The following is an 11810-nucleotide window of genomic DNA, read 5'->3' on the forward strand; positions in this document are numbered from 1 at the left end:
GTTGTATTTCGAACCAGAAGCCTTCTTTCTCTTTTTGTTATCTTCAACAATATTTACTCCCATTATTGTTGAATTTCCATGGCCTCTCCTTTCAGCAGCTTTATTGTCCTCTTCGATTCTCAATCGAACAATGAGATTTTCAAGGGACATCTCCTTTCGTTTGTGTTTCAAATAATTTTTAAAGTCCTTCCACAATGGAGGCAACTTCTCAATTATTGCTGCTACTTGGAATGCTTCATTGATGACAAGACCTTCAATGAAAATTCCGTTAGTAAAATTACTAAAAATTTTACTTTCAACATTAGCATTCATTTCAAATATACTTTCAGCAAGTAGATCATGAATAATCACTTGTAACTCCTGGACTTGGGTAATAGCAGACTTGCTATCTACCATTTTGTAGTCCAAAAATTTTGCAGCGACGAATTTCTTCATCCCGGCATCTTCAGTTTTGTATTTCTTTTCAAGCGCATTCCACAATTCTTTTGACGTCTCCACGCCACTGTATACATTATACAGATTATCCTCCAGTCCGCTAAGAATATAATTCCTGCATAAGAAGTCAGAATGTTTCCACGCCTCAATCACGAGAAAGCTATCATTCTCTGGAGTTTCATCTGGAAGATCAGGAACATCTTCCTTGATGAACTTCTGTAGACATAACGTAGTCAAGTAGAAGAATATCTTTTGCTGCCAGCGCTTGAAATCCATCCCGGAAAATTTTTCGGGTTTCTTTGTCGGTGCCAACGCCGGAGTTCGACTTGTCGATGCGTTGGCAGTCATCATCGGAACAACTTGATTTCCGTCATTCGCCATTTTTACTGTAAAAATGACACAAACAAACGTTTAATAAACGTTTAAAACTGGAGTAAAAAATCACGTAGATTTTAATCTTCAACAAAACGCCACAAAGGCTTTACTCTCCAAATGGGAGTACACAAAACCACAAAGGTTTTAAGTTTCCAGAATAATAAAAGTAACACAAATACAGAAATTAAAATTATTAAATTCCTTAAGCTTGTTGGATCCGTGGTTATCCTGTATTTGTAAATAATAATTCTGGAAAAAATAAAACGTTATCTTATAAACGTAAATTTAAATGATAAAGAAATTAATTCGAGCCCACTGAATTCACAGTGTTTTCTTAAGAAATTTAATCCCCTCCTAGTACCCAAGGTTATAGATTATTTCCTCCCAGGATAGAACGAATTACACACTGGTGTAGCGGTACTTCAAACCCCAGTGTTTCAACAAACACAAAGTTCGGCAGCAAATCACACTTATGGATGCTTTGTTTATAGTTAAAAACAATGCAGAATAAGGAGGACAACTCAGAAGTCGAATGGAAATTCTGAGAGGGAGGAATGCAAAGTATAGCCAATGTTGAATTCTTACTGAAGAGAATATCAGATTGCAATTCGTTTTTCCAGTGTATACGCAGTGTATACAGAATGTATATCCAGTATATACAGAGTGTATATCTAGTGTATACAGAGTGTATATTAAGTGTATACAGAGTATTTCGAGTGTTTTTTCCGATGTGTTCTTCTTTCTCTCCAACTTATACTCTATTTTAGCAGTTATTTGAGAGAAATCCGCCCCTTCCATGGTGCAACAAGCACTAGGCTATCATGAAGGAAGCACTTACATGATGGAATGTACACTTGCTTGGTGGGAGGAGCACTTGCACCATTGTGGGAGGTGCACTAGGCTGCTTATTGCTTAGTGTTGCAACACAATATACGGATTGGAAAACATCCATTACAAATACGGATTATATCACATTAATATTCACTATTAACAAATAAATTTGGTCCAAAAAATTAATCAATCGATCGATCATTTGACCAAATCCAAATCCAAATCCAAATCCAAATTCCATTTCCCATTCACTCACACACACACACACACACACACACACACACACACACACACACACACACACACACACACACACACACACACATATATATATATATATATATATATATATATATATATATATATATATATATATATATATATATATATATATATATATATATATATACACACACACACACACACACACACACACACACACACACACACACACACACACACACACACATATTTGTTAAATATACTTGCTCGAATTTAAAGTAGTTCAATCTTTTCAATGCAACTTTAGAAATCAAATATGAGGTTTTCCTATCTTTCAATTGCAATTTTGGAAATTCAAATCTTAAGTAGTTCAAGTTCTTCAAAGCAACTTCAGATTTCGAATCTGAAGACGAAATCTGAAGTTCTTCTATCTTTTAATTGCAACTTCAGAAATTCGAATCTTAAGTAGTTCAATTTTTCAATACAACTTCAGATTCAAAATCTAAAATCTTAAGTAGTTCAATTATTCAATACAACTTCAGATTCAAAATGTAAAGTTCTGAAATATAAACTTGTTCTTCGAATTTTAACAATCCAAGACACGATTCAACACCCAAATCTACTTCAAATGAGTTTAAATTTAAAATATAACTTTCAGACAACATAAAGAATAAATTTCAATCATCAAATTGTTAAAACAATAACAAACAAAATCCATTTTGCAACTAAGAGGAAAAAAAACCCTAAATACAAAGAAGAAGAAAATAGCAGTGAAGAAGAAAAGGAAAATGTATGTATACGAAGTTACTACAAAATGGGATATCAGTTAAAAAATTTATAAAGAAATATGTACAAATTCAATTAGTTGCCCAAAACTGAGCCACATGAATTGCACGGGGCACCTTATTTGGTCGCCCCCATTTAACCTATACCCATTTTTTTAAAAGTTTTAACTTGTACCCACTTTTTAAACAACTTCAGACTCCTTTCTCCTCCTCATTCGTTTTCTTCTTCTTCTTCTTTTTCTTCTTCTTCTTCTTCTTTCTGCTGCTGTTGGTGCTGCTATGAAATTTCAGTTTATAGGATGATTGCCATAAGTATGTTTATCAGATTATTTAAAAATAAATTATAAATAAGTACGTAAGTTAGTAGACAATAATTTATGAATATTTCCACGTAATTCTGTTCTTTTCACGTTTATTGTTTTCAAAATTTATGATTTAGATACCGTTGACAATCTAATTATTTTATAGTAGTAATACACTATGAAAGAATAAGGTGATTATTTATCTAATATATTAGAAAGCATTTTCAAAACCTTCAGCTTATATAGTGCTGAAGTTTTTACAAATGAAATTGCATTCATTTACACTGACTCATGACCAGATGGAGTTATATACACGTATATATGTAAATATATGTATATAGGATACGAAAAAAGGTTATGGTGTTATATACGCACCGGCACCTGATCAGCTGGTATACGTTGATGATTTGCCCACAATGGCTGAGATGATACGATGGGATGCCCTTAGAGGCTTGATGATGTTATGAACATATATACCCATGCATGGTATGACATTATAAAAATGAAATGATTCACAAAGCTATGCAAACGTACATGTCGAGTCTTTTACTCCATGTTTCTCTCATGTCTATTATTTACTGATTTTCATTCCTTACATACTTGGTACATTATTTGTACCGACGTCCCTTTTGCCTAGGGACGCTGCGTTTCATACCCGCAGGTCCCGATAGATAGGTCGAGAGCCCTCTAGGTAGGCTATCAGCTAAGCGGAAGATGTTGGTGCGCTCCATTTGCTTCGGAATAGCTGGTTTGGTTAGTATGATTTAGACGTGTATTGTTTGGTATGACGTGACTCTGTCCCGACTTTTATGAAAATTACGTATTCTTATAGGCTTGTAGATAGATGTCATGTACGTAAAAGATTGTATGGCCTTGTCGGCCTATATTCAGTGTACGAGTGATTATTTTGGCCTTATAGGCCAGTATGTCTTATGTATACGTTGGTATTACATGTTGTATTCCACTTATCTCACGACAGCCTTCCGGTTCAGTTATCTATAATAGTACGACATGAAAGGATACATTATGTTGGTACTCGGTTGAATAAGGTACTGGGTGCCCGTTGCATCCCATCGGTTTGGGTCGTCACACTCTCCCCAAAAAGTTGCACGGGCACCCTGTTTGGTCGCCCCCATTTAACCTATACCCACTTTTTAAAAAAGTTTTAACTTGTACCCACTGTTGAAAAAACTTCAGGCCTCTTTCTCCTCCTTCTTCGTTTTATGAATACTGAAGATTGAGATATTGTTATGTGTTCTAGCCTGGTGATTCATATATATCTGCTTGTCCCATTATGCGTGTGTGTGTGTGTGTATGTGTGTGTGTGAGAGAGAGAGAGATAGAGATAAAGATAGAGAGATAGAGCCTAACTTATATATGCTATTTTAGCTCTTTACAACTAGGAATTAGCTTTTGGACCGTCCAGTTCGGAAATTCTAATTTTAATTGTTGTTGAAACATGAAAGCACGACTTGATTCCCTGTGCATTAGGTGAAGATGTTACTTTTACTAATGGTCTTATTTTATAGGAGTATTGCTTTTCAAATTTCCCGATAATTCCATTATTCTAAGGCTAAAATATACAATAAATAGTAGTTAGCAACTGGATCTTAATGACAACTTGTCATTGTTGTTTTAGAACTTCAGCTCTAACAATGTTGAAGTTCAACAAATATAAACAAAAACTCCAGCTCTTAGAATGCTGAAGTTCAGCAAATACAAAACAAATTTCAGCCCTGAAGTTCATCACAAACATAACAAAACTTCAGCTAAAACATGCTGAAGTTCAGCAAATACAGAACAAAACTTCAGCTAAAACATGCTGAAGTTTAGCAAATACAGAATAAAACTTTAGCTACTGGAATGCTTAAGTTCAGCAATTATAAACAAAAACTTCAGCCAACACATGTTGTTGTTTTATTGAACTGAAGTTTGTCATTTGCACTATGAACTGAAGTTTGTGTGATTGTCTTTGCAAGTCAGACCAAAATTCATGCAAAAATATTTGAAGTTTTGCTACACTTCAAGCAAAATTTTTTGCTACTTCAGGCCCGTATGCCTGAAGTTACGCGAAAAGTGGGTATACTTGCAATATTTTTTATAAAGCGGATATAAGTTAAAACGTGACCCAAAAAGCTGATATAGATGAAAATGGCCCGCCTCTCCCTCCACTAGGCCCAAACGAAATCCTCCACTTTAGCCCAATAAATGGACCATCGAGCTCTCAGCCGCGGACCACTTTGGAATCTCACCCTGCACGGCCAAGAATACTGATACAAATTCATAATTTTTGGGTGCTTCTTTTACTTTTTAATCTCCACTGTTCATCGCTTTCCCCGAGAAGAAAAACCTTAGACACTATTCTTTGCATCTCTTTTTATTTTCGGTCTTAGCCGAAATCTGTTTAATCTCGCCAAGTATATCTGAAGCCTAAAAGTCCCCGTTCACTGCCCCACAAAGGTCTGTGACCTTTTTCTTTAGCTCTTTTGAATGTGTTTGTGATTTGGTTGCTATTCTTGGTGTGCTGTTAGTTTCTTTGGTTGTGTTCATTAGATATCATATCTTTGGCAAATTTAATTTTGTGTCTCGCATGTCGTTTGAACAATGTTTTGGAATTTCTTTTATAAAAAACATGACTACGATAGTGTGTAGTTTCTTTCATCCCATTCGACGACGTGGGTTAATAATTCTAGACTTCAGTTTTTCCTGTTAAGAAGATAGGCTCTATGAATTTCAGCATGGCTTTTTCAATACACTTAATGTTTAGGCTCTCACTGAAGATGCTAAGTTAAAAATAAGAACTTGCTCGCCTCTTTCAATTAATTTTTGTTTCATTAAAAATGTGTGTATGTGTTTATGTGTTCCTTGTTCTTTATTGCCTTTTTTGCTTCAAACGTTATTTGTATTAGCTGAATTAGCAAGAAGAGTACTAGTCCTTTTTGGGGGTTAGGTATTGCGTATGGGACATTTAAACTTTTGAAGATAGGAAAACCATGGCTTTGTTTACTATGATATGAAAAAACTTGTTTTTTTTTTCTTCGTAATGACACTTTTGTGCTGACTATTCAATTGTTATTTCTTTTGAAAAGCTTAGTTTTTCTCCCTTTTAAATGAATCCTAGCTGTTGAATTAATAGACTTAAAAGTCCTGGAGGGTAGGAGTAATAACTTGGAGATGTCAAGTTCACATCTTTAGTTACAACACTCTTGTGGGTAGGTCTAGACTTGCACTTGTGTTTGTGGGAGGTAGTAGGCTACTTGGTGGACTAGTTGAGCTAGGTGCTCAGAGGTGGATCGTTGATACTTAAGGGTAAGTTCTACAAGGTAGTGGTTAGAGCGACTAAGTTCTATGGGGCATAGTGCGGGCCAGTCAAGAACTCCCATGTCCGGCAGATGAAATGAGAATGTTGAGATGGATGTGTGAGCATACTAGGTTAGATAGAATTAGGATTGAAGTTATTCGGGACAAGGTGAGAGTGACCCCTATGGAGGAAAAGAGGCGAGGCTGAGATGGTTCGCGCATGTTAAGAGGAGAAACACAAATGACCCAGTCAGGAGTTGTGAAAGGTTGGCCTTGGGGGGTAAGAGGAAGGGTAGAGGTAGGCCAAAGAAGTCTTGGGGAGAGGTGATCAGGCGGGACATGACACAGCTTGAGCTATCCGAGGACATGACCCTGGATAAGGGGGTTTGAAGGTTGAGGATTAGGTAGTCGTGTGTTTCCCTTTGTCTTCATTAGTTCGTTAGTGTTAGTGTTAGTATGGTATCCTTTTATCCTAAGTTTGCTATTTTCACATATCTTGTTCTGTTATTACCTGTCACCAGTACTTCCTTAGTTTGCTATCAGTCCTTATTTCATATTCTCTATTGCTATCAAACCTCGGATTTAGTTTCCCTAAATATATTGTCTTGCTATTTCTTGCTATCGGTACTTCTTTCATATTCTTTATTGCTATTTTCAATTTAGTTTTCTAAATATATTGTCTTGTTATGAATTGCTATTAGCACTTCTTCCATCTTCTTTAGCCGAGAATCTATCGGAAACAGTCTCTCTGTCCTTCCAGGGTAGGGGTAAGGCTGCGTACATTCTACCCTCCTCAGACCCCACTTGTGGGATTTTTACTGGATTGTTTGTTGAGTTCAACCTTTAAATTTCTTAGAACTGACTGAGTGTATTTTGAAATTGTGGGTTTCATAATTTAATATTTGTTAAAATTTTAATGGGTTTTCACATGTATATCTATGTTCTCTGTCAAAAAGTTGGGTTCAGTTGAATGCACCTCTGAAGGTGTTGCAAGCTGGACCGAACACCATCAAAATAAAAATTAATTGACTCAGATTTAAGTGCGTACTTGTATTTTAGTCATGTTTTCTGAAGTTAGCGTGACTTATTTTGTATTCCTAACATCCTTTAGGGTTTGTGTTGTATGCTTACGCCCCTCCATCTCTATGCAGCAACATTCTCAAGTTCTTTTTCTTGAAGAGAATCAAATTGTTGAAATGAGAAAAGACAAGGCAGCTGTTGCAAGGTCAAGTAAAATCAAATTTGCTGACTCTGATGAACATGAATCCTCGTCCGAATATGAGGAGGAAAAGGAGTTAGAGGAGGAGCTTGCTGATGTGACTTTTGAGGAATTGCAGAGAGCACGATCCGATGGGTCAGATACAGTGTATAGGAAGTTCAATTTGGAAGGAAAAACTGGCCGAGCAAACAAGAATAGGCCAGTAGAGATGAGTAGCAAGAAGCCAGTGAGCAGATTTAGGGAAATCATCCAAGTTCCTAAAAAAGTTACTCGTGATCCTCGCTTTGAGTCTTTATGCGGTCAGCTCAATGAAGAAGGGTTCAAGAAGAGATATAATTTTCTTTATGAGGATGATCTTCCAGCAGAAAAAGAGGATCTGAAGAAACAGATGAAGAAATCAAATGATCCAGAAGAGGTTATTGAACTGAAAAATCGCATTGCTTGGATTGACAAACAATTGAAATCAGCAGGAGTGAAGCACACTGAGAGAGAGATTCTTTCTGAGCACAAGAAGAAAGAGAGAGAAGCTGCTAAGCAAGGGAAACAACCTTATTACCTCAAAAAATCTGAAATTCGGAAGCGCAAACTTGTTGAGAAATATAAAGAACTCAAGGCATCTGGCAAACTGGAAGCATACATTGAGAAGAAAAGGCGCAAGAATGCTTCAAAAGACCACAGATACTTGCCATATCGTCGTCCTGGCGAGCCAGAGAACTAGTGAAATAACAGGCTTGCATGCTGTAGCAAAATTTGTTTACTTGGGTTTCTTCTCACAAGTATGTAGAGCCTTTGCTTGATAGGCATGACCATGGGCCCTCTCATTCAAGATACAGAGATACTGGGGAGAGGCTGCTTTGTTACTTCAATTCTTGTTAGGGTGCAGCCAGCTACGGCCTATATATGCCTTTGGTATAACTACCTTGGTGCTATACGAGAGGTATTGAGAGCCTGGACCGAAATCATTAATTTATTGTGGAGGATTTTTCTCCTCAATATTAGCGTCCCTGATGGTGCAGTTGGCAGTTCTTTTTTAGGTTGGATATTCTGAATTTGAGTAGCACTGGCAACAACAGTGCTCTCTGTAATTGAAGATGAAGTAGCAAATTTATCTCCTTGACTTGGCTCTTTTCATATTTTGTTATCTGGATTCAATTTCATATTGCATTAGTATTGGTTGCTTGTAGTTGTCCAAGACTCTTTTGTTACGTATCTGCAGGACTTTACCTGAGTCATTTGATAGAGAAGATAATGTAAGTATTCTTCTTAATGCTTGCTGATATAATGACATTCTGCAAGTCAAAGATGATTGTAAACTTTTTTTCTTCCCCAACAATTTCAATGTTAACCACCTTCCAATTTTTACGAATTATGAGTGAAGGCTAAGCACCCTTGCATCTTTGACATGACCTCTTTTGGGGAATTTTTTTTATTCTGGTTTGTAAACTAAATTGAGAATAGGAAATGAAAAACGAAATGTTGCTACTTGGTTCTACGACAAGATAATATTGAAAGATAATTAACAGTGGTGGTGGTGATATCAAATGAAGGAAACAACCATGTTAAGATATAGTTATGCAAAGCACAAAGTGCACTTCATGAATACATTTTGCGATTGCAGTTGGTTAATGGTTGGAGCACGTAATGTTATTTGTTTAAGTGGTCAAAACACCTATCCTTAGGAGAAGTTTTATTTTGTGTCTCGTACAACTGACACTAGTTGTATGAGGCTCCTTTTTGTCTCACAAATTTTTGGACCCCAATCTTACACTTCTGGGTCCACAGAAATCTGGGTCCACAAAATTGTGAGACAAAAAGGAGTCTCATACAGCTAGTGTCAGTTGTATGAGACACAAAATAAAATTTTCCCATCCTTAGGATTATACACCTATCTTATTTTGGGAACTTCCCCAAAATTCATAGTACCGTATTTTGGATTCGACCTCATTTTTGCACCATCTTAATCTGATGACCCAACCGATCGTTTTGAGCATTTGCACTTCGCTCAGTAGTTTGGGGGCACGAGTAGATCTGTATACTTTATAGTACTTGTGTGCAAAATTTGAGTTCATTCCGAGTTGATTTGATATGTTTTAACGCGAGTGTTTGGAAGTCGAAAGTTCATTAAGTTTGATTGGAGGTGCGTTTTTTCGTTTCGATGTTGTTATGCGTGGTTTGAGGCCTCGAGTAAGTCCGTGTTATATTATGGGACTTATTGGTATGTTCATACGGGGTCCCGAGGGGCTCGGAGAGTTTCAGATAGGTTTGAGTTGTGTTGCGCTCGTTTTTTTAATGTTTCGACGTCGTTTCTTCAAGCATAAATGGTACCACATTGAACTAATGAGTTCCGATTTCTATTTTGATTGAAGCACTAGATCCATAGCAAAAAGAATCATCGAATTTGGAAATCGTATGAAGATGTTACGGTACTAAGAATTGGGTTGCCAGATTTTTCAGATTAATTACGAAATTGCCATTGACTTCGTATTTAAAAATCTGCACTATTTTCAAATATTTAAACCAACATATCTCCTTCATTATAAGGTCAAATGGAGTGATTCAAAAGTCTAAATTGACTGAAATTTCACAAGGAATCCATTGGAGGCATCAAAAGCAAGTCTCGGAATTATTTTGCATGTAAAACGAGGCAGAACAATTGGGTAAAAATACTTAATATCAAAGGTTTGTAACATATTTTGAGTTGGGGAGCTCAGATTTGGACAATTTTTGGAGGCGATTTTCACCATATGAATTGGGGTAAGTGTTCTATACTCGATTTTGTTTATATTTCATGAATCCATATTCGTTTTTGGCATTTGATTGATGATTTCAAAGTGAAATTTGAGGGTTTTGTCTAAAATTTCATAAAGTGAAATTTTGAATTTTGAACATCGATTCAGAATCGGATTTGAGTGAAACTAGTTTTTTCGGACTCGTAATTGAATGAGTTATCGGATTTTGTGAGTTTTATCGGGTTCCGAGGTGCGGGCCCGGGTTTGACCTTTTGGTCGATTTTGGAATTTTCATTAAAAATTCGACTTTTATCGATTGGGTTTGTTTTCTTATACATTATTTGATGTATTTGAGTTTCTTTTGGCTATTTTCGAGCCGTTCGGAGGTTGGTATGCACGAGATGGAATTTTTTGAGCATCATTTGGCTTGCTGGGTATTGGATTTGGCTTGTTCGAGGTAAGTAACACTTCTAAACTTGGTGTTGAGGGTATGAAACCCCGAATTACGTGTTATGTGTTTTGTGTTGAGGTGACGCATATGCTAGGTGATGGGCGTGTGGGCATGCACTGTATGAATTGTGACTCCGCTATTTCAATGGTACTGTATAGTTACCCGATCTTACCATTAACCATAAAATTTCTACGTACTTGAGCTATTGAGCTGTGACCCATGTTAGAAACCTTGTCTAGGCTACATACTTATCCTGTTGGGACCCACTGAGGTCATTTCTGCTGTTAAGTTATCTACTTTCATTGCTTTTTATACTCAGTCATACGCATTCATACGCATATCATATCTCAATCTCTGTTACCATTTATTGACACATCATATCATCATTTTGGGCTAGTTTCATGGTATTGTGAGCCCAAGAGACTGGAGAGATTGATGATTGAGTTAGGTTGAGGGCCTGATTATGAGTGACATTTATGAGATCGGACTGCACACCACAGTGGTTATACAAATTTGTGATAACGCTTGGGCTGAAGGAGCCCCTCCGGAGTCTGCACATACCCCTAGTGAGCGCGATTGATTATATTGAGAGATGGATCTTCCTTGGACATGGATCTTGTACGGAAGCATTTATATACCTAGGGATGAATTGGATTTGGTCCTACTCAGTACTGAGTAATTGATGGTCAATTGATGTATATATTCCGGGATGGATCTTTCCTGGGTCGGACTGGCCATATACAGTACTAAGTGATTCAACATGATGAGTGGAAAGTGTGATAGAGTGAGATTGAGTACTCTAAGAGTGTGAGTACATGAGTTCATCTCTGAGATACATTACATTGATATGCACACATGACATAAAGGCATAGAGATGCATTTTCTCACACTGTACGGTATCACGTCATTCATGATTTCTCACACATATTGACATATGGGCATAGAGAGGTATTTTACACTTGTTATCTGGAAAGAAAATGAAACATATTATTTATTGTTGAAAGAATTTTTGGAAAAAATTACAGTTTTTAAACTTACTCGTATTTTCGACGATTTCGTTAAAGGATTTGGGTTTTCTCTGATATACTTGAAAAACTAAACTATTTTTCGAGAAACTATGAAAGAGCTGAGCATTTTACCTCTGAGTTACTTCTTTTATTA

At 36.6% G+C, this 11810-nt stretch overlaps 1 protein-coding gene across 1 annotated transcript; it reads left to right on the forward strand.

Moving 5' to 3' along the window:
• The first annotated feature begins 5222 nt into the window (after nucleotides 1-5222).
• On the forward strand, nucleotides 5223-8782 carry LOC107797821 (uncharacterized). Its single transcript, XM_016620744.2, has 2 exons — nucleotides 5223-5410; nucleotides 7402-8782. Exon 2 carries the CDS (start codon nucleotides 7447-7449, stop codon nucleotides 8185-8187), a length of 741 nt encoding a protein of 246 aa, XP_016476230.1. The 5' UTR covers nucleotides 5223-5410; nucleotides 7402-7446; the 3' UTR covers nucleotides 8188-8782.
• The last annotated feature ends 3028 nt before the right edge of the window (nucleotides 8783-11810 follow it).

Source organism: Nicotiana tabacum, chromosome 7 (genome assembly GCF_000715075.1).
Source record: "Nicotiana tabacum cultivar K326 chromosome 7, ASM71507v2, whole genome shotgun sequence".
Taxonomy (NCBI): domain Eukaryota; kingdom Viridiplantae; phylum Streptophyta; class Magnoliopsida; order Solanales; family Solanaceae; genus Nicotiana; species Nicotiana tabacum.